We start from the raw sequence: 25,843 nt of genomic DNA, 5'->3' as shown, positions 1-25,843 counted from the left end.
ATGGGTGGGGAGCCAGAAATTTGATGATATTAATTTTCCCTGCAAGGAAATAGCACTGTTCATGGTGACTTCCCAACACCCTGATCTGAGAGTTTCAAAGAGCAGAACAACCTGTGGGTTGCGACAGACTCACGCTGTCACTGTGGACAAGCAATTAGCTGTCAGCACTCTCAGTTGCTAAAAATTCAACTTCTAGGCAAAGCCAGTATTTTTGAGATCATTGGATGGCTGTGGTAGTTATGTGATTAGTGTTTTATTTTCATTCACCAGCCAACCAGAGACAATTGCTCTTCCTGTGGTTGCCAAGATGCTCAAACAGGTGGCATTCATTTGCACATGAGCAGCAGGCGGCATGCATGGTTGCAGGAAACATTGACCTTTTTATGTTAATACTGTGTGGAGATGTGTTCAGGGACGTTCAGGTTATTATAAGTGCACCACACCGATTTTTTTAACAACAAAAACACTGATTTTGTTTTTTAACAACACCACACCGATTCTTGCGTGTGTGCTGTCTTAACCGGAGACCTGGATGCCTCTAAACTGCCCCCCTTTGAGTGGATGTTAGGGATTAAAGGTGGTCTAGCTGCCAATATCCCAGATGGAAAGGACTTCACCTGGAATTTTATTTATTTTTTAAAAAAAGATTTATTTATGTATGCATATAAACTGGGGTACAGGCCAGAGATGTGGGGGTGGTGGTGAGAGGATTCACCAGAGACAGAATGGGGAACAGAACAGGCAGATCAACTGAAACACACTGCTGAGGGGAGCAGAGGGCGAGTCAGGAGAGGTCTGTTGTGCCATGTGGGTAGCTCCCTGGCTGGGGATAGAACTCGTGCTGCAGTGGCTGCAGACAGCTTCATAGGTTGCGTCTTAACCTCTTGCACCATCACGGAGGCCCTTACCTGAAACTTTAAAGGTCAGCTTCTTTCCCACCTGCTCATTGTCCATCTCCTTTCTATTAAAAATTCAATGCAGATTATGTGATCATGGTATAGAAAATTTAGATCACAGAGAAAATACTCCTGATATGACTTTCAGTATTTCCTTCTTCTGTCTGCATTCTTTTATAACTATGTCGGAGTGGGGGGAATGCGGGCCTTTTTGGGTTGTTCGTGACAGAAATGTGGTTCTGCCAAGTTTAGGCAGAGAGGGGCCTTGGTGTGTATCCAGCAGCGCCTGCGAGCCCAGGGCAGAAATGTGGCTGGGGCTGAGAACTGCACGCCACGGCGCTCTCCTTGGTCTCTCAGCCGTGTTTCCTGTCAGGCTGCCTTCTCTCTTTCTGTCTTTGTCTTTCTCTCTTTCTCCTACAGTTTTTTCCCACGTGCAAACATAGTCATAGAAACCCCTCAAGTTTAATTCCTTGCCACTTCAGCCACCCAGAGAGTCCAACCCAATTCTTGCATGATCCTAACACCTGTTGTATAGAATAGTTGCTCCTGGGGTGGCTATTTGGCGGCCTTGGTGGGGATTTCCACCACTGGGCCCCCCAGATGTGACTATGTCTTGCCTTTTCATTTATCTAGTGTCCAAACTGCCTCCACCTGACATAATCCAGCACCACCCCCCCCCCAGCTGCAAGGCTATGCCCATGCTCAGTGGGAGACGGCCCCAAGTCTCATTGAGCTGCAGGCCTCCATGGTCCTGTCAGGGCCACTGTTGTCCTGGGCGACACACACCCCTCTGGTGCAGGTGTGAGAGGTCCAGAGGAGGCCAGGCCCCACCTGCACCCATGGCTGAAGTCATCATAACTACCCGCTGAACAGTTGGTATGCTGACCTTTCGGTCCCTGGGTGGGCAGGCCCTGCTCTTGAGCCTTGTTTTCCTCACCTGGCCCAGATCAGCCTAGTTGAGCTAGTTCCAAAGACAGAATTAAAAGTCTACTCTCCTCAAACCTAAGGCTTTACACAGAAAAGACAATGCAGGCCGCAGTAAAGCTCTCCATTGTCTTCCCATCCCAGGTGAGCGGGCCCTGGTTCTGGCGCAGGAAAGGCTCAACCTGTCCCCCTCCACACCAGGCACAGGCACAGGCACAGGCACAGGCACAGGCACAGGCACAGGCACAGGCACAGGCACAGGCACAGGCACAGGCACAGGCAAGATACGAGGCAGGCCAGGTTCTGGCCGCTGCCTGGCCCCTACTGCCAGTGGGTCTGCACTGTGGAACAGGAGTGCGGGGCCTGGAGTGTCTGTCCTGCTGCCTTAGGTGCCGTGGAGTGCACCACAGGGCCTTCCCTTTTATTTTTTATTTTTTTATTTTTTAATATTCTTTTGTGTCTGACTTTTTTTTTTTAAGATTTTTATTTGTTTATTTATACAAGTACTGGGATATAGGCCAGATGTGCGGGAGGGTGAGAGGATTCACCAGAGACAGAGTGGGGAACAGAACAGGCAGACTGATGAAATACACTGCTGAGGGGAGCAATGGGCGCGACAGGAGAGGTCTGCCGTGCCATGTGGGACCCTCGCCGGGCTGCGGACAGCTTCACAGCGCGACTCTCAACTGCCTGCGCCACCAGGGGAGGCCTGGCCTTCCCTTTTAAAGGTCTCACTAGGCATCATCCAGCTCACCCCGAGAATGTCCAGGTATTTTAGGGTCAGGGTCCCTGGGGGTAGTAACCCCCAGTCTTTTTACATTTGGTGCTAAAAGTCAGACATAACATCTATATTTTAAAAACAGCATCTGCACCAAGATTCGAGCTGTCACAGTATAAGCAAGTTGCAGTGGCCTCTTTTTCATTCAAGGCCCACAGGAATCAGCTCATTTCCAGGACAGCAGAGTTACAAAGGGAGAGAAAAACCTCATTACAAGGTGGCACAGCTCAAAGGAGTGTTGTCCTGGGAAACCTTGTCACTTATCACTTGCATGCACTGTGCACGTATGTGAGCACACATGGCTGTTCCCATGGAAACCGTGCAGATGAGTGCACAGATCCTGGCAAAGCCAGGCAGACCAAAAAAATCCATCCAGTGTGATTGTAACCACAGTGCACATTAAATTTAGGATCCTATATTTTTTGCCTGATAACGTATATAGGCATTTTTCTGCACTGTATTACAGGATTTTCCAAATGCTCTTTTAATGATTATATAATATTCCGTTGATCATGTTATAATTTATCTTAGCCATATTTTTGTGTTTATAAATAGGATATCATGAATGTTGTTGCACAGAACTTTTTCCATATGTGGAAATTCCTTGGGCTATAAAAATGAAATTATAAGATCAAAAATAGGTGCATTTTTAAATGCCTTCCAGGTAGATTACACTAACTTACAATTTTCATTGCCATCAGTGATGGGTGAGGAAATGGATTTCACTGCCTTTGTCTATTTTCTTTACATTTTAAAAATTCTTTGAGCCAGAAAGTACACTTTTAATTAAAATGCATTTTAATTAAATGCATTGTGAATCTATTGAAACCTTGGTATTTTATAAACTCTTTATTGAATGAGAACTGTTTTTCCTATTTTGCTTTAAAACTTCTTACCTGACTCTTTTACTTTTTAAAATGTCAGACATGCACATGGGTGTGCTGGCCTTTTTTATCAGCGAGTCTTGCCAAATGACCAGGTTTTAAAAAGTACAGTGTGACCAGGAGAAGGAAGTATGTAGAAGTTGAGTGCTCTTTCTTGTCTGCCTCAGTGGAGGCCGGTGCTGGAGTCTCTTGGAACCCCAACCCCTGCCCCTGTCATTTTCTCTGGTCAGAAGCCTGCTGACTGCAGGAGGCAGCCTGGGTACTAGTCCCGACTCAGCGGTTGTGTAAACACGTGCACTGGGGGGACTTGGGCTCTCTAACCTCAGCTTCTCCACCTGTGGGGTGCAGGGGGTCTCAGAAAGGGGGCCTGTAGTTGTCAGTGCCCACGGGGAAGAGTCACTGCTGGCCCTGACAGTCCTTTTGCATCTCGTTGCAGGCGTTTGCAAGTCCCAGCACCGTGACACTTCCGGAAACCTTGTTGTTCGTGTCAACCCTGGATGGCAGTTTGCATGCTGTGAGCAAGAGGACAGGCTCCATCAAATGGACTTTAAAAGAAGGTAACTTGAATTTGGACCTGGGTGATGTGGACCTTTGTTCAGCTGTTTTTGAGGAAACATATATTCCAGCGATAAAGGTTAAGTGCTATACATTATTTAATATAAAAGGATAATGGAGTCAAGAAGTGGAGGAGAAAGTCTCTCCATAGGGTTTGTTTATAACTTGAATTGTGATTATCCACCCTGGTGTATCACTTTAACTCTTGTTTTCCTGCTTTTTTGTTTCTGTCCAAATTTCATGTTTAATCGATTCTAGGCCTTTCTAATAATAGTTCTGAGTCTGACTGGTCTTTGTGAAGACTTGCTGCATTAAATATTTCTATTACATTCTAATGATTAGAATCTTGTAATTATAATTACAAAAGGGTATCTTCTCTAACCTCAGATTACTCATTTGCTTTTATAGAGGCTGAAGTAATTGAGGGCTGTGAGATTTGACATTCGTCCAAGGTAGCCACTTTATTAGGTTTTTATGTTGAGGGAAGAAGACTGAGCTGGTTTCACATTTAATATACCACACTCCCTTTTATGATTTTGTCTTGGTGGTGATAGTTTACAGAGTGCAGTCCTACAGCTGGGAAATAGTATTCAGTTTCCAAAGCAATTTTCCTAGATAAAGCCACGCAAATCCCAGGATCTGGAGCTTCAGAATCATCCCTGCTGTTCTGTCCAGTAATAATTCTCATTCGGCCCTACTTAGGGCCCGGCCAGCGTGTTCGCTTTCGTCACAAGTCTGTGACTCATTGTTTTCATGAGCACAGCAAGTGTTTTTCCTTCCTTAATAGGATGTTCCAAAACAGTCTTCTAAATGGAAAAATATTCACATATGTCAGGTCACACATCATTCTTGTCAACTCAGCCCCAAGCTAGTAACCATTCAGAGGTGGTGGAAGCTGGGGACCACAAACCACCTGTCTCACCTGTCTGGGCCCTGCTGGCACCAGCAAGGAGTGGGGCACAGCAAGACGGCAGAGCCGGCTCCGAGAATGTCATCTGCATTGTCTCTTTACCATGTTTAAGCCTTTTCTTGTTTTTAAAACAAAAACAGAGTTCCCTAAATTTCAGAGTTTCTGAAATTTGTCCAAAGATGAAAATCGGCAAGTCACAAAAGGAGCAAGATAAACATTCCCACTGTTGAATGCGAGGGCTGGTCCCAGGGAGGGCCTGCTGGCCTTCAAGCCCCTTCACTCTTTGGCTTTACTTTTCCCTGCATGAATTGCTTTAAGTTGATCTTCTCCAGGTCTTAATTTCTACAAGTAGCCTTGACGGTATCTGACAAAGCTATGTCCTACCCTATTTACTGCTTAACCAAACATAAGAATCAATTTGTTCTTTCCTATAACTTAGAGCTTAGAAAATTTGCCTCTTTTTTTTTTTTCCCACTTAATTGAGCATGTGTTTAGAGAACATAGACTATGAAAGATGTTTGGGGCACAATGAAGAAAAAGCCAGTCCTGCCCTAGGGGAGCCCACAGTCTGGTAGGGAGCAGAGACAGGCACAGGGAAAACTGGTGCCGTCATTTTGGAAAGTAGTCTGGATTGACCTTAAAAAACTAAAATCAGAAATAGCATAGGGCCCCTACCCCCCCACTTCTGGGCATCTGCCCGAAGACCATGAATCCATCAACTCAAAGAAGCATGTGCTCTGTGATGTGTGTGGCAGCATTGTTTTAGTTCCGAGGACTTAGAAACAACTTAAATCCACTCTGTCCACACCATGGAAGCCTGTTCAGCCACAAGGAAAGAGAAAATGTCATTTACAGCAAAGAGGAAAGAGAGGAGGAGCTTGAGGGAATTGTGTAGATCGCAATGCAGGTCAGAACGACCAAGACCATTGCTGGACATTTACATGGGGGATGATGAGACAAAGTGAAATACTTCCGACGGGCAGACCCTAATAAACGGCGAAGCTTCTGAGGTTAATAGGGAGGGGGCGGGGAAAGGGTTAAAGGGGGCATAAGGGGTAGTAGTAGGAAAAAAACTAGAGATACGTACTGATTAGAATTGCTAAAATGAAAAAGACTTTTAAAAAAGGGCAAATGTGTTGTTTTAGATCAGAGAATGTTCTATGGTAGGAGAGCTTCTGAAACTGCTTCACCCACCTCCACCTGGAGGGACCAGAAGGTCTGCAGGAAGCTGAACCTTGGTGGGTGGACTGGAGTCCAGTCCAGCAAAGGAGGCAGCAGGCCAGGATGCAGGCAGTCCTGCTGGAAGGAGCTTGGGGTGGGGGTGGAGGGAGCGAGGCTCCGGATACTGAACCCCGAGATAGCGCTCCAGCACTCGTACCCGGGTGACAGGAGGCCGGGAGCCTTTCATGTTTCTGGGCTTGCCAGTGATGTAGCAGGTGCTCTGCTTCCAGATTCACCCAGCAGCGGCGTGTGGGAAGGCAAGCCTCAGGAGCCCCATGAGAGGTGCTGTCGGCCTGGAAAGGGGGATCAGGGGTCAGGGAGGGAGTGGGAAGGACCAGAGGCCAGAAGTAGAATCAGTCAAGTCCAACAACTGATTACTTAGGCGAGCAGGGAGGAATTAAAAGACACTTAAGGGAAGAATTAGAGAAATCTGATTAACATCTAATAATCTCAAGTAATGTTCAGTATGTTCTAAATCTCATTGTTTTTCTGAGAATAAACGGGCTTATCTTAGTTAAATTCAGCCCTGAATTCCTAGGCCCTTGATGTATATTCTATACAAAGATCAAAGATGGTAACATGGAGAGACCCCGAGTTTTCTATTTCATTCTAATCTTGGCAGCTGTAACTCAGGATTTCAAAATTGGTATTTCCTTTTTTTTTTTTTAAAGATTTATTTATTTATGCATACAAGAGCTAGGGCACAGGCCAGAGATTTAGGGGGAGGGTGAGAGGATTCACCAGAGACAGAGTGGGGAGCAGAACAGGCAGATCCACGGAAATACACTGCTGAGGGGAGCAGCGGGTGAGACAGGAGAGGTCTGCTGCACCATGTGGTAGCTCCCTGGCAGGCCAGGGATCAAACCCGTGCTGCAGAGGCTGTGGATTGCTTCATAGTGTGGTGCTTAACCCCTTGCAGCACCAGGGAGGCCCCAAAACTGGTATTTCTAATCTTAATATGTGACTGGACTGGAAGGTCTCCGAATACCATTCTGGATTCCGAGGCTACAGCAACTGATTGAACCTGAAAGAATCCTTGCTCTCAACAGAGCTCTCATTCTGGTGGAGACAGACAAGGAAATAAGTTACAAAGTGGTGATGAGAGGCAGGAGGAAAATAAAGCAGGAAATGGAACTGGGAGTGCGGGGGGGACAATATGTGTGTGGGGGGGCGGGCAGGGGCTGCAGTTTTTAAAAGGGACACCCCACCGAGAAGGCTTCATTTGAGCAAGTCCTCAAGAAGGCCAGGGAGTCTTTTGGGCAGAAGCCATAGCTTCACAGGGGCAAGGTGGGCTTGACCTTGGCACAGCAGAGAAAGAGGCTGAGGTCAGAGTGGCCCTCCAGAGGGAGGAGGTAGAGGAAGAAGGAGGCTTGCTGGGGGTGCAGGGAGAGGCCCCCTGCTCCCTTCACATGCCCCGCTGCTGTCCTGCCATAACTTCCATACACTCACTCTCAAAAAGAAATGCGTCCATCACCCAACTGGCCATCTAAAACTGCAGGGACAGGAAAGTCATTTTCAGTCACATATGGTAGTTTAACATGTAAATGCTCAGACACAGACACACACCGTCCCTCCACCTCCGAGTGGATGTGGGACCCGTGATAAAAGGTGACAGACAGAGGCAAACATTCGATCCATAACATCCGTCACTCCTCTGTTCAGATTCCTCCAAAGACCCCCAAAAAGCCGGTGTCCCTGCGCTGTCACCAGCACGTGCCGGAGTCCCCAGAGGGAGGGTCCAGCTCCCTAGGCAGTGCTCAGCATGTCTGTGGGGACATTCCTTGCTGGTCAGAGGGACTGGGGAACAGCAGGGGCAGTGTGTGGGGGGGCAGGGATGCCAGGAGTGCCCCTAGCCCAAGATTGCCTTGTGACTACACACTGCCTGGATGACCTGCCACTCTTGCCAGCCGGGGCCTTTGATAATGGTCTCTGCCTACACAGAGCACAAAAAGAGCTCAAAAGTCCTTTTTGCATGATTTTGTACCCTGAATCCTCCTAAAGGGACGACTGCGTGAGTTAGGTAGGGCTATTCATCTGGAACCTTCCCAAGGATTGCTCGCTGTCTTGGAGATCCCGGCCCTGCAGGCGCCTGAAGCTACAGGGTAGAGGAAGTGGGGACCCGGTGGGGCTTCTGCACCAGCCCGGGGCGAAGGGCACGTGGCTCAGCCTGAGCCGGCCTGGAGTGGAAGTCAAAGTCGCGTTGGAGGAGACCTGCCAAGGCAAACAGCCCTTATCTCATTGCGCTGGGGCCCCGCAGAGCACACGCCTGTTGCTTCATGTCCTATTTACCTGTTTCGGGACCCAGCGCACCGGGGGTGGTTTTTTTTTCTTCTGAGTGGTTTTAGCAGGTGTTCTGTTCCTCACCCAGACACATGCTGCTGTTCCCAGAAGCGGAGATGCCTTCCGCCACGGTAGCAAACTACACCTTGCACAGAAAATGAGTTTTATTTGTTTTCGGAAGCGAATCTGAGTTCTGACATCCCACCTCAAGTGCGATCCCTCTCAGCCGTGATCCTGTAGCTGCGGCGGCACCGTCTGCCTTTGTCTGAAATTCCCCCAGTGAGCATGGTTGAGTTTGTTTCATTTCTACACCTTCAGCCCAAATGCAAGCCGGGAACGTCGCCGTGAGGCTTTGTGCTGGGTTCGTTTCGCAGAGCTCGCCTGGGCCCCGCGGGGCCGGAAGGACTTGGCTGCGAGACCTCTTGCTTCGCCTCGTCACACTCGTTGGTGCCGCTTGACGCGCGAATCCTCACCAAACTGCGGGTTATTCTTTAGCTACCCTCCTCCCGCCACCCGCACCCCCATCTCCTTCCCAGCAAGAGCAGGCGTGGAGCGTGGGCTCCAACTTACCGCTGTTCTTCCTAATCACAAAAGTAAGCGAGCGACCAGCTCCTCCCCAGCCAGATGGGCCTGGACTCCTGAGCAGCCCTGAGTGGTTAATGTGGGGGATTTCTTAGGAGGGAAGGATCACAACAAACGCAGTTGTTTGAAATTTAAAGAAAAACTTCTTCGCAAGTGAGTTCCCCTTTCTCACCACGCTCCTCTCTCCATAGTTCCTCCCGGTGCCGACAGTCAGGTCCGGCCAGTCTGGAAAAGAGGGTGATGCTCTACTCCTTGGTCCTGTGGTGTAGACTGTAGACGTGGCTCCCAGATCTGACTCCTTGCCCCGGCCCCCCTGGCTAGTGTCTTAGCTGTGCCCTCACTGTTAACTGGGTCAGTGCAGTGGCTTCCCGACCGCCGTCCCGGATGCCGTCAGTCCTCCCAGGCGGCCCTGTCACTGCTGCCAGATGTACTGTCTACACAGCCCGCTTGTCCAAGATACTTCGCTGTTGTTTACAGCATCCCTGATCCAACTGTGGTCTGCCCCCCAGGGCGTCACCTGGGATGGGTTGGGAGTTGTCATCAAATGTTTCTGCGCGTAGTTAGTTGGAGAAGCACCGGACACAGGGTCAAGTGTAAGCTCTTAACCTGCATGGAAGATTCTTCACAGTCCAGCTCCCACCCACCTTTCCGGCCAAGGTCCTCTCTCCCCCCAACCTCCCCCAGGCAGCGTCCTTGCAGCAGCCAGTCCCCTGCCCTCTCCAAGTCTCAGGTCTTCCAGCCTCCTCTTATGCTCCCTCTCCACCCACAGCGTGCAGTGAAGGCCGGGTCCCCTTCCTAGGCCACCTCTGACTCCTCAAGCAGGGGAACCCCTTCCTTGTCTGGTTCAGGGGGCTGTGTCACTGACACCTATGCTGTAGCACTTTCTGCTGGTGTTGTCAGACTTTGGTGACCTTTGTCTTCTTGCTGCATTTCTCACTCACTGCCCGGAGAGGGGATATCTCTGCGCAGCCAGAGATGCTCAGTAATGTCTGAGGCCCCAACCCTGACTTGAATCCCAGAATCCTTCCAACTAGATGCTTTTTGGGAGCCCCGAGAAATAGGAGACTTGGCTTGGCCTCCTCAGAATGCGCGTCTCCTGCTAGGCCCCTCATCCTAGCAGCTTCGGCCCCGGTTTCTGATCTAGAACTTCTGGCGGCTTTTTGTGGCATTCCGCACTTGGCTGGGGCCCTGCAGGTGAGGGTCAGAGCTGCCTGGAGGGTGGTGGAAACTTGAGAAGGGGAAGTTGTGAAAGAGATGATGTTTCCTTAATCATGCTGATGTTTTCTCTTAAGGAACTTTCTGGGCTCATGCTACACATCACTCCCTTTCTGCCTCATTTCTCAAGCACAAGAAAAGTGTTTATTTGTTCTCCATTGTTTTGGAGGACTGAAAATTAATTTTGGCGAGAGGGTATGTCAGAGAGGCTTTTTTTCTGATTTTGAGTATCTTGAAAAGATGCTCTCCTTCTCTTGCTTGTATTTTTACTTCATATCATGGAAGATTCCAAATATATCCAAACAGAGAGATAATCATAGACCAAACCCCCACGTACCCCTCCCTCAGCTTCGACAAGCACCAACTCCTGCCCAGCTTTATTCATCTGTATCCCCATTCAGTCTCCCCCTCATGTGTGGGGACTTGCTTCAAAGCAACAGCTCCTTCACTGGGGGAGGTCCTCCTAAGAAGCAGTCGCCCCACATAGTGGCGTGGGTTCCAGCTCCAGCGGGTGTCCTTTCCAGCACGGCCTGGCTTGTGTGGAGTACGGGCATGACTACTGAAGTCTGTGGATGCAATGTCTTTCTCAACTGTGACTTCACTCCTGTGGGGGGCTGTGCGGTTTGAAGGGACTCCCATGTCAGGAATGAATTCTCTGAATTCACACAGCCTGAGAGGCAGTGGGCACAGCCAGAGCCCTGAACCGTCAGATTCTCCCCCTTTCGGTGGCTGTAGCCTGCAGTGTGAGCTTTTAGGCCTGGGTTATTTCTGCCAAGGTGAAGATGAGGAAGAATATAGTAGAATTCGACTGCCTTTCTCATGGACGGTTTTTCAAGTGACTTGGGTGTTTCCACATGATCATCTTTATCAAACACGATGGTTGGAGACTTGCAGAGGTTTTCTGCAAGAAAACTTGTTACACCCATTCCTGGGTCTGATGAGATTTGGAATTTGAGGAGCTTTTGATTAAGTGTCTTTTTTAAAAAAAATAGGTGAACTCTGAGGGGCATTTGAGACCTTCCCACTTTACGCTTTGGGCCTAATAACTTTCACTGGAGAGTAGGGTTTACATTTCTGAGTCCCTTTCCCCTGAGGGAGGAAACTGCTGCCACTGGGGAGACGTGCTCCCTCATGGGCTCACTTGAGTGCATGAAACCTATCTGGGAGACTAGCCTCTTGAGTGAGGCGGGGTGAGTGACCTGGTTTTTCTGCCACCGATTTTAGTGTGATCAGAGCTAGAACCACAAGCTTTTTCTTGAGGAAGCAGCGGGTTCTCTCTGCGTGCAGACCTGCTGCTCTCGTTTCAGCGCCAGCTAGGACTGAAATCTCTTCTGCTCCTTCCTCTCTTTCACCCCATCTTCCCCATCTCTGTTGGGGTCTCCCTCCCTCTGCTGGGCTCCCAGCTGCCCTGCCCCACACCAGCTGCTGATAGCCTTTCTCGCCTCAGTGATTCCTCCTTCTCTTGCTCCTTGGCTTTGCCCCTGACGCCTGCCCGCCCCGGCCCCCTTCATAGCTTGTATTACATTCTGCTTGTTCTCGGGTGCCTTCATGTGTCCCTAGTGCATGCCCACTGTACCCAGCACAAGATCTCCACGACTTTCTCCTCCACGCCGCCTCTGCCCCTCACAGGAACACCTCACACCTGCCCGGCCTATGTCCTCATCCCCACAAGCAGGGGGACAGCTCCTTGCTGCACTGTCCTGTCTGCACTGAGCTGAGCAACCGTCTTTATGAAGTCTCCCTCCCAGTGCACCCCAGCCCTCGCTGACTGCCCTGCCATACAGGGTACCTGTGGTGCACGCCTGGAGTGTGAGCACTTCATCAGAGGCTGGTTCATGTCTGTCGGTTTTCTAACCCCCTTTTGTTATCCCACCCGCCGTGTGGCAGAGAACCAAGCTGAGGGCAGGTGTCTGACATTTGTTCTGAGATGTGTGTGGTCAAGTCAACAGATGAGTACTAGTAGTGGGGCTGTCACCCTTCTCTCAGAGAGAAAGGGAGGGAGGGAAAGTTGATGTTATTGAATATTTGGTCTTCAGGGAGGCTGATGAGGAGCATAAAGCAGTTGGGACTTCATTTGCGGTTGTTTGGTCCTTTAATGCCTTTTGAAAGTGCCACTGTCAGAGGTGACTTACCGAGGGCCCGTTCTGGACATGCTGTACCATGTCAGCTGTACCTGGGGACGTCTCCCTGGGGGGAGGAAACTGGCTTGAATGCTGGGGTGTAGAGGTCAGTAAGACTGTTGTCCTTCAGAAAGATTGAGTAGGGCAGAAAACAGTGGTCGCCTAGATGCCACCAGAGGAGCAGAGTGTTCCAGAACCATCAGTGCCCATCTGGGGAAGAGAAGAGAAATGATCTGGTGAAGTTCCCTGAGTGCCACTCAAGTGGGCAACCTGTTCTTGTGGCTCCTGTGATCAAAGGGCTCTCGAACCTTCCCACGTGGGAGAAAGTGCCCAGAGCTCACCTCCAGAGAGAAGCCATCAGTGCCAAAATCCCACTTTGAACTGTTTGAAGCAGTTATTTTAATTTTGGTCGACTTCCTCAGAGACACTTTTCTATTTTGCTGATTTATCGCCCCTGGCTCCCCCCCTCCTCCCCCATTTCTACCTGCTTGTGTTTAGGGAAGCCTGAAAGGGTCCTGATCCCGACCTGCACGCTCTCCCAGTAGATTTCTCTGGTCTCTTCGTGCCCCGGGAAGTCAGAGTTGCAGGCTATGGGGATCTCGCTACAGGCGAGGGCAGGGTGAACAGTTCTTCTTTTCCAACCTATTAGAAAGGCTTTCCTTCTAGAGCTTCCTGTTTTTAAAACTTCATTTTAGAAACACTTCAATGTAGACAAAAGAGAACAGTATGAAACCCTCCGGCACCCAGCACCCAGCTTCCATAAGGATTCACACACCGAAGCCCCCGTCCATTATTTCCCATAAATCTAACTTTGAAATGTGAGTGAGCAGAACTATGCCTTGGCCGCTCTTTTTGGCTTCTATCTTGTAGGTTTCTGTGTGGAAACATCCTTTTCATTAGGAAAAACACTTGAGTGACTACAGTCCACATACAGAATTGGATCTCTTAAATTATTGACTTCCTTTCATTCTCAGATAGTACTATCTACTAATTTGAGGGGAGCAAAGACTTGGACTGTGGTTACGTAGGGGTTCGTTCTGATTATTCATTCAACTGTACACAAGCACTACGCACTTTTCTGCTTGTATTTCCAATAAACAAAATAGATGGTTCCTATCCTCGACTGCTTAAAATTCAACCCAGCCCCTAGATGTTTCGATAATCCTAGAGGCCACACGCAGTTAAGCACCTGCCTCTTGAGAAACACAGTAAGAGCGTCATAAGGAGATACCGAGTACAGTGGGGTGCAGATTCTGATTTCCTGGCAAAAGGGCCACATTTGAACTGATTATGAAGAGCAATCAGATTGAACTAGAGGGACAAGGGCAGGTCATGGTGAGGACAGAGGCCAACGGGAAGCCTGGGGTGAGTTCTGGGAAGAGATGTGGTTGATAATCATGGGGAAGAACTGGGCCTGGTTCTAGAGGCATTCGGTGGGCAGAGGGAACCCCTGTGAGTTTACGTGGAGGCCTGAGCCCTCTCAGGCCACGCGTAGAGAGTAGCTTGATGGGCAGAGCCAAGGCCCGGAGCTGGCCAGGACGCTGCTGTGTGCCCGGGGCAGAGGAACCGCTGCCTGACTTTGACCACGGCAAAGATGAGAAGGAGGACATAGAAAAGCTCCATACGTCAAATCCCATAAAACCCAAGATCTAAATGAATGGGAGAGTTAGAATTAAGAGGAGAGTCAAGGAAATTCTGAGTTTCCAAATTGTGTGATGGGTGGAAGTGGGGCCAGTCTGGGGGCAAGTAAAAGGATCAGATTCTTGGGGTGGGGATACCCCATACGCAGTCGGAAGCCAGGCTGGGTCATGGTCCCCATGGGAGATCCCTGCCACATGACACGTGGAGGCTGACAAGGAGGTTTTGCACATGTGTGCTAGACTTGGTGGCTGAACTTGACAGTGGCAAGTTTGGATCTTGGTCAGAGGGCAGTAGCCAGAGGACAGTAAGAGGAGACAGGACTAAAGAAGGTGACTCGGGAGCTAGAGCAGTGGTTTCCCGGATGGCTGAACAGCAGAATTGCCGCTCACACCTTGAAGACACAAATTCCCTGCCTACAATTCAGCATCCTGGAGAGAAGGCTCTGGAATCAACATTTTAAAACTCTGTAGGTAACTCAGACATTGCTGGTGGGGTGTGAAGCAGTACAGCACCTCGATGGAGAGCTGCTTGGCAGCTTCTGGCCAAACGACGTGTAAACAATATGACTCAGCCTTTCCTAGGTGTTTTCCCCCAGAGAAATGCAAATCCAGGTCCAATTAAAGTCTTGTGCACAAATGTTCATGGTGGCTTTATTCATGTTTTTTTCCAGCCCCAAACTGGAACTAACCCATATGTCCATCCAAAGATAAATAGAACAAGGAATTGTGGTCCCTCCTATAGTGGCATCCTACTCAGAGGTAACAACACAGACTATGATAAATGCAACAATGTGGGTGGATTGCAGAAAACACAAGGCAGAGGGACAGAAGCCAGGCAGGAAAGGGCCTACTGTGTGACTTCACAACAAATGCAGTGACTCTGCCAGTGCTTATCTGGGGTAGGTGGGGCCGGGGGTTATTGACCCCTAGGACTATGAGAACATGTTTTGGGGTGATAGGGATGGTCTATATTTTGAGTACTGGGATACTTATGTGGACATATACTTCCCCCCAAGATTCATTGGGGGGCCTAGGATGGAAGCCTTTAAGGAGAGAAAGGAGAGAGTGTGCAAGAGAGAGGAGGGGAACCCTGAGGGTTTGTGTGTTGTAGGCAGAGAGGAAGGACTCAGCCAGCCAGAGGGGGGACTTAGCGTTGCTTGGAGACGTGGCACTGCCTGGCGGCTCTATATATGAGTGGAAGTGTGTGTGAAGATGAAGGCGAAGGTATTGTCTCCTCAGAGAGACCAAGGGAGGGATAGGGTTGGGGAAACTTGGAAGGTGAAGGGTAGGGAGTTTTGGAGAGTCACTCTCCCCCTTTACTGCCCCTGTGCCACAGAAGGTGAGTCTTGTGGAAAGAAGGGGGCCCTCAGGCAACAGGTGAAGCTTGGAAACACCAGCTGTGGGGCACAGGGGCCAGAGGTCAACCAGGAAGTAGATACATCGGGCTCCTGCCACAGGGGGCCCAGCTGGCCTTGGATGTACAAAAGTATCTCCTGCACAGGTGGCCGCTGTGTTTGCTTCAGTTCAGAGAGCAGAGGGGTTGTAGCTAGATGCCGGGTTGAGGGCCCACGGCACCCCGCTGCTGGTTACAGAACATGGTCATCCAGGAATGGAAGCGGGGGAAGCTCACCTGTCAATCATTGTTCCACTCAGCAGGTGTGCTGAGCCCCCCTGTGTGTGCTAGGCACTGTTTTAGAGGTTGGGGAGCCAACAGACAAGGTAAATCACAGCCTTGTGGAGTTTACATTTTCTAGAGCCAGAAGTTAAAAATAAGTAAAATACACAGTACTTCAGATATGGGAAAGATCATGGAGAACAATCAAGCAGAGGAGAAGGGTAGTGAGTCCTGATCGTAGAAGACCTCTCTGAGAAGGCGGCATTTGATGGGAGACCTGGGTAGAGCGAACAGCAAGTGCAAAGGCCCTGAGGCAGGCTTGGGCTTGGCAGTATTAGGAGGAATACAAGGAGGCCAGCATGCTGGAATAGAATGAGGAGGAATTAGTGGGAGAGTGTTAGAGGGTGACAGAGGGAGATTCTGTGGACCTGGGCTTTGTAGAGTGGCAGAGAGGCACAATCTGACTTCTGTTTTCAGAAGGATCTGTCTTCTCCATGTCAAGGCACTGACTTACAGTCTTGACGAGCATTTCATCCTTATTTAACCCATAGCAGGTGGCTGCTGTTATTACTGCTTTTACTGATGAGGAAATTAAAGCTCAGAGAGATAAAGTCACTTTGCTGGGGTCACCCAGCTGCTCCTTGGGAGCTAGCATTTTAAGTCGAGGTTTTTCTGATTCCAGAGGCCTCCTGGACTAGGAGAAGAGGCTGTGCTTGAAAGACAGGGGTTCCAGTGATGCTGAGGGGGTTTTGAGAGTAGAACCCTAATGGTGGTCATGCAAGAAATAAACCACAGAGTTTGGCAGCTGGTGGGATGTGTTGGGGAGAAGTGCGAGTCAGCTGTGGCGTGTGAGGCTTGCGGGTCTTGGAGAATAGCCACAGCTCAGCAACTTAGTGATGGATGTGAGCGCCAGGTGAGAGATGAAGGTGTGCCTCTGCGCACCTGGAGGTTGAGGTGTTGGCAGGAAAGAGTGGAAATGGCCAGTTGATCCAGAAAGAAGAACGTAGAAGAGAAGGACCAGGAGTCTCCCACTGTGGTTGTGATGAAGGCTATAAAGATTGGAGGCTCCCAGAACTGTGCAGAAAGCCTTGGGGCTGTCCCCCCAGGAGTTGGGAGTCGGGGGCGGGGTGAGGAGGTGGTGGGTGGTCTGAGCAGGTGGCCTGGGGCAGGCGCCCCTGGGGTGGCCCGAGGGGTCGGGCTTTGGTGTGGATGGTTCTGACAGGCCAGATAGTGAGGTTCATAGCTCACGGAGGGACAAATGCTTGGGGCCCAGCACAGGAGAAGCTACCAGGGGTGAGAGGGGCTGAGGCCAGGGACGGAGATGAAAGGCGGAGAGAAGTCACTTCTTTCAGAGAAGGATGTGTTTCCGTCATACCCTTTGGAACCTGGCTGTGAACCTCTGTTGGAGCCGATTCTTTCTGGCTCAGGAGGTGGGCAGGTGGCCTGGACAGGCGCCTCGCCGGGCATCTCCAGGTGCGAGGTTTTCAGGCCTGAGCGGACACACCTGGGGGGATGGAGGCGCCTCCAGCGGCTGCTCTGGGGGCCACTTTCTTCCCGTGTTAATCCTGGGGCCCAAGCATGGGCTTCAGCTCCTTTTTTCCTCTCCTGAAACCTTTACCTTTACCTTGAATCACACCCTTTCCCCCCCACACTCGTAAAGGAGTCAAAGGGAGCCCTTTTAATTCTTTTCCTTCTGAGAGTGAAACAGCTTTGTGAGGCGGCTTTTCTGCCTGTCGGTCTCCATCAAGAAGAGTGGCTTGCTTTGCGCCCGTGTTTATTTAGCACCTGGGAGGTAGGCCGCTGTTTTCTTTTTTCATGACTGGATTTTTTTTTTAAGGATCTTGCCTGATAGCAGTTCTCACAAGCCAATAAAAAACAACCACATTTTTTTCCTTGGGCGTCCTTTGCAGGTCTCGAGATGATGCTTTAGACCTTTGTTTTGCTGCCTTTCCAAGTGTTTTCATCGCTCACCTTTCAGATTATGGGAAATGTCAGCTCAATGGAGAGAATAATTAAGTGACTGCCCGCATGTCCCACCTCCACCTCCAGCAGTTATCAAACCGGCTGCCACTTTTTGTCTATCTGCTCCTCTCCACAGTTTTCTTCTGTAGCCACCTAAAGCCAGTCTCAGACTGGAATGATTCTAGGCAGCGGGGGCCCCTCCGGAGCCAAGCAGCCTCTGCAGATGTTTGTTCTGGGACTTATATTTTCACTGAGGATGGGAATGTGGACACGCCCGAACGTCCTCCTGCGGGAGTTCATCTCCTCAGCCTGGACCAGAGGCTGAGCTTTCACCGCCCCCTTAGTTCCCACTCCCAGTCTCCCCTCCTGCAGGTGGCCCATGTCTTCATAGGACTGTCCTGGGCCCTTTCTGCCAGGGCACCTATGGATAACGTCCAGAAAACCACCTAGGCCAGCCTAGAACAGCCCCCTGAGAGCCAGCGCAGACCAGCTTCCGGGCTGGGCTCAGCCTGGCCGCCTCCATGTCTTGTTCCTGCTGAATCACTGGAACCAGATCGCATCCTCTTCATCCGTGCTTCTCTGTGACACTTTGAACTGAGTGAAACAGACAAAAAGCGGCGCCTACTTGACGGCCGTGCCTTCTGTGGGGTGTGACGACCCTGCTGCCCCGGCTCGCCGGGTGTAATTGCACTTCGCCCCCTCTCAGCAGGCAGGGTGCGCGCCCGTTTCCTGCCTCTTGCATCAGTCTGTTTGTGAGTGCACCCAGAGGCGCTTAATGGGAAGGATAAACATAGGCTTACCCACTGAAAGTCCCTCCTGTTTCCTAAATCGTTTTCGGTCTGATGAATTGTTTGTTTGCTGCCCGCAGACCACATGGGGAGCGCGTGCTTCCTTCTGTCGTGAAGCCTGCAGCCTTCACGGGGGAGCCAGGCTTTTCAATAAAAGCAAAGTCAACACAAGATAAGGCTTGAAAGAGTCTTCATCTGAGAAGCCTGGTGACTAATGAGCTAGGCAGCCCCTGTCCCCAAAAGCGGAGCTTGTGTGCTACCGGCAGAATGAGGGGCACCCTGAGACCCCCAAACCTGCCTGCTCTAAATGGGTTCTGCCACCCCCTGCATTAAGACAAAACACAGTCCAGTGTGTAAGATGTTCAGTAGGAAAGAACTGTAGTACAATTAGTGTGTAATAATGAGTGTGCAGCAGAGAGAAGAGAAAGGGAAGGAATGTAGCTTCCCAATCAAGCGCCCACAGTTACCCGCCCCCTCTTGGGTAAATGCCCAGCCAAGCGGGGTTGACCCAAGCAGTGCAGCTGCAGCTGAGGCCCAAAAGCTTGCCACAAGCCTAAGGCACCTTCTGGCAGGGAGCCAAAGGAAAGGGGCAGAAGGAGCCAGGCAGGTCTGGAAGGAAAAGACCAAAATCAAGATAAAGGCTGCCATTGTCAGCCCCCCCACGGGTCTCTCACCCATGTCTGTCTCAAGTGTCTCCTCCCATGACCCCCAAGTCCCTGGTACAAGTCCAAGGCCAGGAAGCAAGTGCAGCTTCTCCACATGTGTCTGTGCTCCGCGCGCCTCCTCCAGTCTTCCTCTTCCCCCTCTCTCCACTTCTCCCGCATCTCTCATTCCTTGTCCAGTCCCTGTTCTCGCTTCACCTCCCTGCCCAGCTCCTCCCCTCCTTAGGGGGTGGAGGTTGGGGGAGAGGGTGTTAGGGAACTTGCAGTGTCACACGTGAGGCCTGAGAGCCCGTGTCCACGGTGTCCTTGTCCCCTGTGTTGAAGTTGCTCTGTTGTCCGCCGGGTCCTGATGGCCGGCAGTTCCTCCTCCTCGCTGCAGTGTCCTGCCTGGGGGGTCCCAGCGAGGCGCCTCCTCACTCCCTCCGGCATCCCCACCCCCACCCACCAAGCTGTCAGCAGCACCCTCTTGTTCTGTGCTGGGGTGATCAAGTGGATAAGTGGTGGTGGGGTAGGGGAGAGGATCTGTCATTTTTTTTTTTAAAGATTTATTTATTTATTTGTGTGTTTGTTTATTTATTTATTTATGCAAGCACTGGGTACAGTCAGAAGCGCGGGAGGTTGAGAGAATTCACCAGAGCAGGGAGCAGAGCAGGCAGAAGGACCGAAGTACACTGCTGAGGGGAGCAGCGGGCGGCAGGAGAGGTCTGCGCGCCATGTGGGACCCTCCTCCGGTGGCCGGGGAGCAGCCGGGGATCGAACCGGCGTCGCAGAGGCTGCGGGCAGCTTCGCAACCCAGTGCTCAACCGCTGCACCGCCGGGGAGGCCCGGATCTGTCATTTTTGACTATTGCAAATACAACTGATTTTGAGAAAAATCTTCTTTCCAATTAAAGAAGCAATGCAGGAGAGGCTGGGGAGTTACCCTATCAACAGAGACGAGTTACAATGGCATTTTTGACTTTCTAGTTTTCTCCATGGGCATTGAAGATGTTCTCAGCCGTGTGAATACTCTACATAGATGTTAGCTTTTCTGCTGAACAGAATAGCATAAAGATTTGCACATGTTTTTAAATTTCACAAGCCTTTTTAGAAGCCTTGATCTTCTTCCAAGTGTGCTTTCCATAATCTACCGTATTATTGAACAGTTAGGTCATTTGTAACACTGCCCCGAGCTGGCCTTTGTACAGAAAGCATTTCCTGTATTTTGGATTCTGTTTGAATTACAGTTTATAGACATGGAACTAATAAGTCAAAAGGAATCAAGGAGAATGAACCCTTGAAGGCTCCAAGAGCACCATATTCTGCCCCAAAGGGGTGTGTCCATTTACCACCCAGTCAAACCCGCAGCAGTAGCAGAACCGATTCTTTTTTTTTTTTTTTAAGATTTATTTATTTATGCATTCAAGAGCTGGGGTACAGGCCAGAGATCTGGGGAAGGGGGGGTGAGAGGATTCATCAGAGACAGAGCGGGGAACAGAACAGGCAGACTGACTGAAATACACTGCCGAGGGGAGCAGCGGGCAAGACAGGAGAGGTCCGCTTCGCCAAGTGGGTTTCTCTCTGGATGGCCAGGGATCGAACTCGTGCTGCAGAGGTTATGGACTGCTTCATAGTGTGTTTAACCCCTTGTGCCACCAGGGAGGCCCCCAGAACTGATTCTTAAGCCATGGTTTTGTCTTTCCTCGTGAAAATATGACTCCAGGCATCAGACAAGGTGAAGATTTGGGTCTTAAAAGTTCTCGAGGTGTTAGGTCGTGACACCGTGACCCTGTATCCATAGCAGGTGGTGACAGGTCTTTCCAGTCCACCCCCAGGTACATCTCTTGACTTCGGGTCATTCGGCTGGGTTCTTTAGCCCATCTCAGCAACAGTCACGGGGCTGACCTTTGCGCCTGTGTGTTTCTAAAGCATCTTCACACACCTTATCTCAAGTAGGATGTTTAAGTTATCAGTACAGCATGAGGATTGGTCCTGGGAACACTCTGGGGTCTCCATGTGTTCGAGTCTGTCTGACGATGCCTTGTTCTCTTGCACAGATCCAGTCCTGCAGGTCCCAACACATGTTGAAGAGTAAGTTTTCTGATTTGCTTCAATACTTCCTTTTAATCCATTCTCTTAATTCTCTAGTCAGTACTCACGAAGCTAGTTGCTTGGCGTATATATAGGCATACATTTAAGGTATAAGAAACAAACTATGTGATTTCATTCCTAGCTATTGTATATAGAGAAAACAGATGAACTAAATAAAGCAAAAATAAACATTTGGACTATAAAACCAACTGGTAGTAACCAGAAGGAAAGTGGTGAGTGGGTAAATTGGGAAAAAGGGCACAATGGTTGGGTTATGGGTAGGCTTGGAGTTTTGGCAGGAACTTAATGTAGTCTCTATGCATGTTGACTCTTCGATGATGAAAGCGTGGAACATATAATGTTATAACACAGCATCCCTTCCATTTTAAAGAGAGAGAAAGAGAGTTCCTCTAAGCAGAGCAGAGATTCAGCGCAGGGTTTCTGCAGGACCAGCTCAGTCCTCAACAGGTTCACTTTGCCTGAGAGTGTATTGAGTCTGCTTCTTGGGAAGCCGCCGACCTGGGACCTGGCCGCGTCTCCGGGCAGGCGCCCTCTGATGTCAGACTTTCAGGGTCCACTGCGGTTGCCTCCAGTTTAAAAGTAAATGTTTGTTGACCATGAAAGGTAGATTTGTCCTGCCTGTTTATGCACCACCCCAGGCTATTAAATAGTCATGGTGGAGGCTCTACACGATTGACCTAGAAACTGAGCAGTAGACTTCCTGGGTTCTTTTCACTTAGTTTTCCTTCATCTGGAGCGCTTTGACCAAAGGATGATCTGCTCTTTCAGGATTTGAATGATCATCTTTTGCAGGTTGCTATTTTGTACCTAAGTAGGGTGTAGACCAATAGCGATATTGTATTTGTGCCTAAAGAAAAGGAGCAGTGGGTAGGGTTTCTCTTTCTCTCTCTCTCTCTCTCTCTATCACACACACACACACACACACACACACACACACACACACACACACACACACTGCGGCTTTGCTGTTCTGTTCTGTGCCTGGGCTGCTATTTATCCTTGAACTATTACTTAATCTCTAGGCCCGCCTTCCTCCCCGATCCCAACGATGGCAGCCTTTACACGCTCGGAGGCAAGAATAACGAAGGCCTGACGGTGAGTATGTTTAGCTTCTCTGTGGAGCAGGTTCTAGACCAGTGACCAAAACTGTAGCTGAAGTTCGAGATCCCCCAAGACCTTAACAAAAACTTCTAGGGATTCTGATTCAGGGAGTCCAGAGAGGCACCCAGCAGCTCCCAAGATGGGCTCCTATGCGAGCTTTGGAATGTGGGCCAGCGCAGCCCAGCGGGAAGGATGTGGTGGCAGGGTTTGCACTAACTTGTGCCTCCCATGTTGTGGTTGTGAGGGGTTGTAGTTTGAGACACCAGCCCCCGGAAGACATCCCCTTGTGAGGAGGGGTATGGGGGAGTCCACTTTTATTTCCATTTGAGAATCTAGGCCAGAGGCCCTCAAACTTAGCGACATGTTGTGATAACTGGGAGAATGCTGAAAAGCACCGAGTCTTGGTCCCAACCCTGAAAGACAGTTAAAGTCTTAACTGTCAAGGCTATTGGGATGTTTAAAAAGCTCCCAGATAAGAGAATTTAGGGACAGGCCCACACATGGTCACCTGGTTGTTGACCAAAGCCAGACCGCAGAACAGGCTTGGAGGGGGCGCTTTTCAGTGAACAGTGTGAGTTGATTGGGACATTGTCCATATGGGAAAAAAAAATTTGTAACTCTGATCTCACACCAGAACACACAAATCAGTTTCAGATCGATTGTACTATCTGTATGTGACATGTCAAACAAAATTAAAGGGGAACAAAGTAGTGGAACATCTCGATGACCTTAGAGTAGGTAACTCTCTCTTAAATAGGGTAGCTCCAAAGAAGCGGGACTGAAATCCCCACAATAACCATAAGGGAGAAAATGGATATGTTGGATTATATTAAAAATAAGGATTTTCCTTAACTAAGACACCGGGAAGAGAGACAGACCACAGTGTGTTTGCCACACACATATCCAACAAACAGTTCATATTCAGAATATGTAAAGAACTCCTAGCAATTATAGAAAAGCAACCAAGTAGAAAAATGGCAAAAGAGGACATCTAAGTGGTCAATAATAAATAGATGAGTGGTTACTCAGCTTCATCAGTTGCTAGGAAAATCACAGTGTCATACCATTACCCATTCACTAGGATGGCTAAAATGAGAAAAATGGAAAAAAAATAAATGTGTGTGTGTGTTGGAGGTGGGCGGAGCCCCAGAACACTCAGGCACTGCTGGGGGAAGTCAGGCGGGTTCACGAGCAGTTGTTTGGTGGAATCTGTTAAAGCCTTGGTGACCCCAGAGCTCATTCCCAGGTTGCACATCCACCTTCGGCATCCCCAGACGTCCAGGGCACTGCTTATCATAACCAAAAAAAAGGTGACATACCACACAGCATCCATCACCTGTAGACGGGATAAAGAAATCATGGGGTGGCCGCTAACTGAATCGCCCACACCAGTGAGAACAGACCGTGACCCACATGAGTGGTTCAGCGGGGACTGGACCACACAGCACATGCCAGAAAGGCCTGAGACAGGAAAGGCTGCTCTGTTGTTCTGAAGTTCGGGTAATGATGACCTTGGGGGAAGAGAGGGCAGAGGGGGCTTTCAGAGTGCTGGAAAGGTGGTTTCTTCATCTGGACACTGGTTCCAGGTGTGTCCACTCGGCAGAGTTTACCTGAGCCGCACACCTCTGTGACCTTTCTGTTTGCATGTTCAATAGAAGCTTTTCAAAGCTTCCAAGTGACTCCAGGGTGCAGTCAAGGTTGAGAACCACTGGTGTAGACCCCAAAGTGACTTATAGGCATGAATTTGGGTATTTTAAATGGGTTTGTGAAAACCTGAGACTGAAACCATGGACAAGGGCAACCTTATGCAGAGGTGCGTGTTCACCTTTGTCCTTTCTCTCCACATGAGCTTTCATTTCTGAATTGCTTTGTTTGCCAGAAACTCTGCTGAGTGATTTGTGTAAATCACCTCTCACAAACAGGCATCTCCTCTTAGTAGAGGTGTGGAAGCTGCACCTGAGAGGTGAAGAAGGTGCCCAAGGTCAAAGCTTCAGGGAGTTGTGCTTGGCACACGGTGTCCTCCCACTCTGAAGGCTGCTCTGCCTGCCGCCGCACGGCCCATCCGCACAGGGTGTTCTAGCACCTCCGGCTCAGTGTGTTCCCAGCTTGGGGGTGTCAGGCTGGCAGCAACACTCAGCAGATTCCTCAGGACCCCAGACCAAAGCTTTGCAACAACTTTCTGCTTCTCAGAAACATCTGGCAGGACCCCCCTATGACATCCTCTCTCTGGCATTTTCCCTTTTCTAAGGCTTCATTCAAATGTGGGGGTGATGGGCAGATCCAGTGATTGCTTATTATTTGAAGTTCCACTTGTTAAAGCTAGAGAAGAGTCTTTTCTCTTGTGGAGAACAAGGTGACCGTGTAGAAGCAGCGAGTCATCCACAAAACAGTTTCAAGACACAAAATGTTCCCAAAATAGAACAGACTGAAAGGAGCATCAGCCAAAACACCCTGTCAGATGTCAGCTGTGGACTCAGAAGAATTGGTTTTATGATGAAATGCAGTTGAAACGTGGATTTCTTTGAGTTTCTTTTCCTGACACGTACCATTACTTACCAAAAGGCTTGGTTTTCTTCTGTTTTTCTGTAGTAAATTTGTTTACCAAAGGAAACATCAGAACTTTTTCAAACTCCATGTCACCCCCATAAACATGACTTTTTGACCTCGAAGCTTCAGCTGGCTCTCGGGGTTGCTTGTTCCCACCCTGGAAAGCATCCTTCTTCCCAGCCTGGCCAGCCCTGGGGCAGTGTATCCAATCAGGAGAAGCCTTTCTCCTCTCACAGATTTTTAAAGCTGGTGTAACGCTCCGTATTTGTGGCCAGCCCACCCCCCGCCCCCCTCCTGGCCCAGGAAGTTCTCAGGACAAGAGACCTTAGACCTGAGGGACTCAGGGAGTAAAGGCGGTGTTTACAATGCCAGTCATCTAAAGTGGGCATGGAAGCCCGGTGTGTCCTTTCTCCTGGGTTTCCAGTTAGGAAAACTCTCATCTACCATCCACAATGCTTGTCTCTTTTTAGCAGAATTGGGTAACAGACACAGATTGTACAGTCAAATTGCATTAAGTGCTTAACTTATTTATTTGTAACTTGGCCTTCTCTCTCTCTCTCTCTCTCTTTTTTTTTTTTTTTCCAAAGAAACTTCCCTTCACCATCCCGGAGCTGGTACAGGCATCTCCGTGCCGGAGTTCAGATGGAATTCTCTACATGGGTAAGCATTCCTGTTCTCAACCTGGAAACGTGCCTATCTTTGGAAATAAGTCCCAGAATCTGGGCAGGCGGGGTGTGTGAGAGAGAGGCGTGCGCTCACTCCCTCGCCAGCCCTTCTGGGAAAGGTCTTCTGAGCCTGGGTTGTGCTTGTTCCCATCAGGATCAGCTGACGAATTAAGAGAGGGTTCCCCCACTTGGGAACAGACTTGACACCATTAAAAAACGGTTACTCATTTAACAAGCTTTTCACTGCCATATTGACCTCCCCCTGTGATTTAAAGATTGCAACATACCCAGAAGCAATTGGATGAAATTTAAAGTGAACATAATCAGGGGGCCTCCCTGGTGGCGCAAGGGTTTAAGAACCGCACTATGAAGTAGTCTGCAGCCTCTGCAGCATGAGTTCGATCCCCA

The 25,843-nt window shown here is 49.6% G+C and overlaps 1 protein-coding gene across 1 annotated transcript in view; it reads left to right on the top strand.

The window, feature by feature from the left end:
- The window catches only part of ERN1 (endoplasmic reticulum to nucleus signaling 1), a gene marked incomplete at its 5' end in the record, with an annotated part of 64,792 nt that overhangs the window by 19,540 nt on the left and 19,409 nt on the right, over positions 1-25,843 (top strand). The window contains 4 exons of the mRNA XM_084239424.1: positions 3,919-4,039; positions 21,068-21,101; positions 22,145-22,217; positions 25,358-25,430. Of these exons, the coding sequence (XP_084095550.1) occupies positions 3,919-4,039; positions 21,068-21,101; positions 22,145-22,217; positions 25,358-25,430 (301 nt within the window). The remainder of the gene's footprint in view (positions 1-3,918; positions 4,040-21,067; positions 21,102-22,144; positions 22,218-25,357; positions 25,431-25,843) is intronic.

Source organism: Talpa europaea (assembly GCF_964194135.1).
Source record: "Talpa europaea genome assembly, chromosome: 7".
NCBI classification, from domain to species: domain Eukaryota; kingdom Metazoa; phylum Chordata; class Mammalia; order Eulipotyphla; family Talpidae; genus Talpa; species Talpa europaea.
The sequence above is the reverse complement of the archived record's forward strand: the minus strand, read 5'-3'. Positions and strand labels throughout refer to the sequence as shown.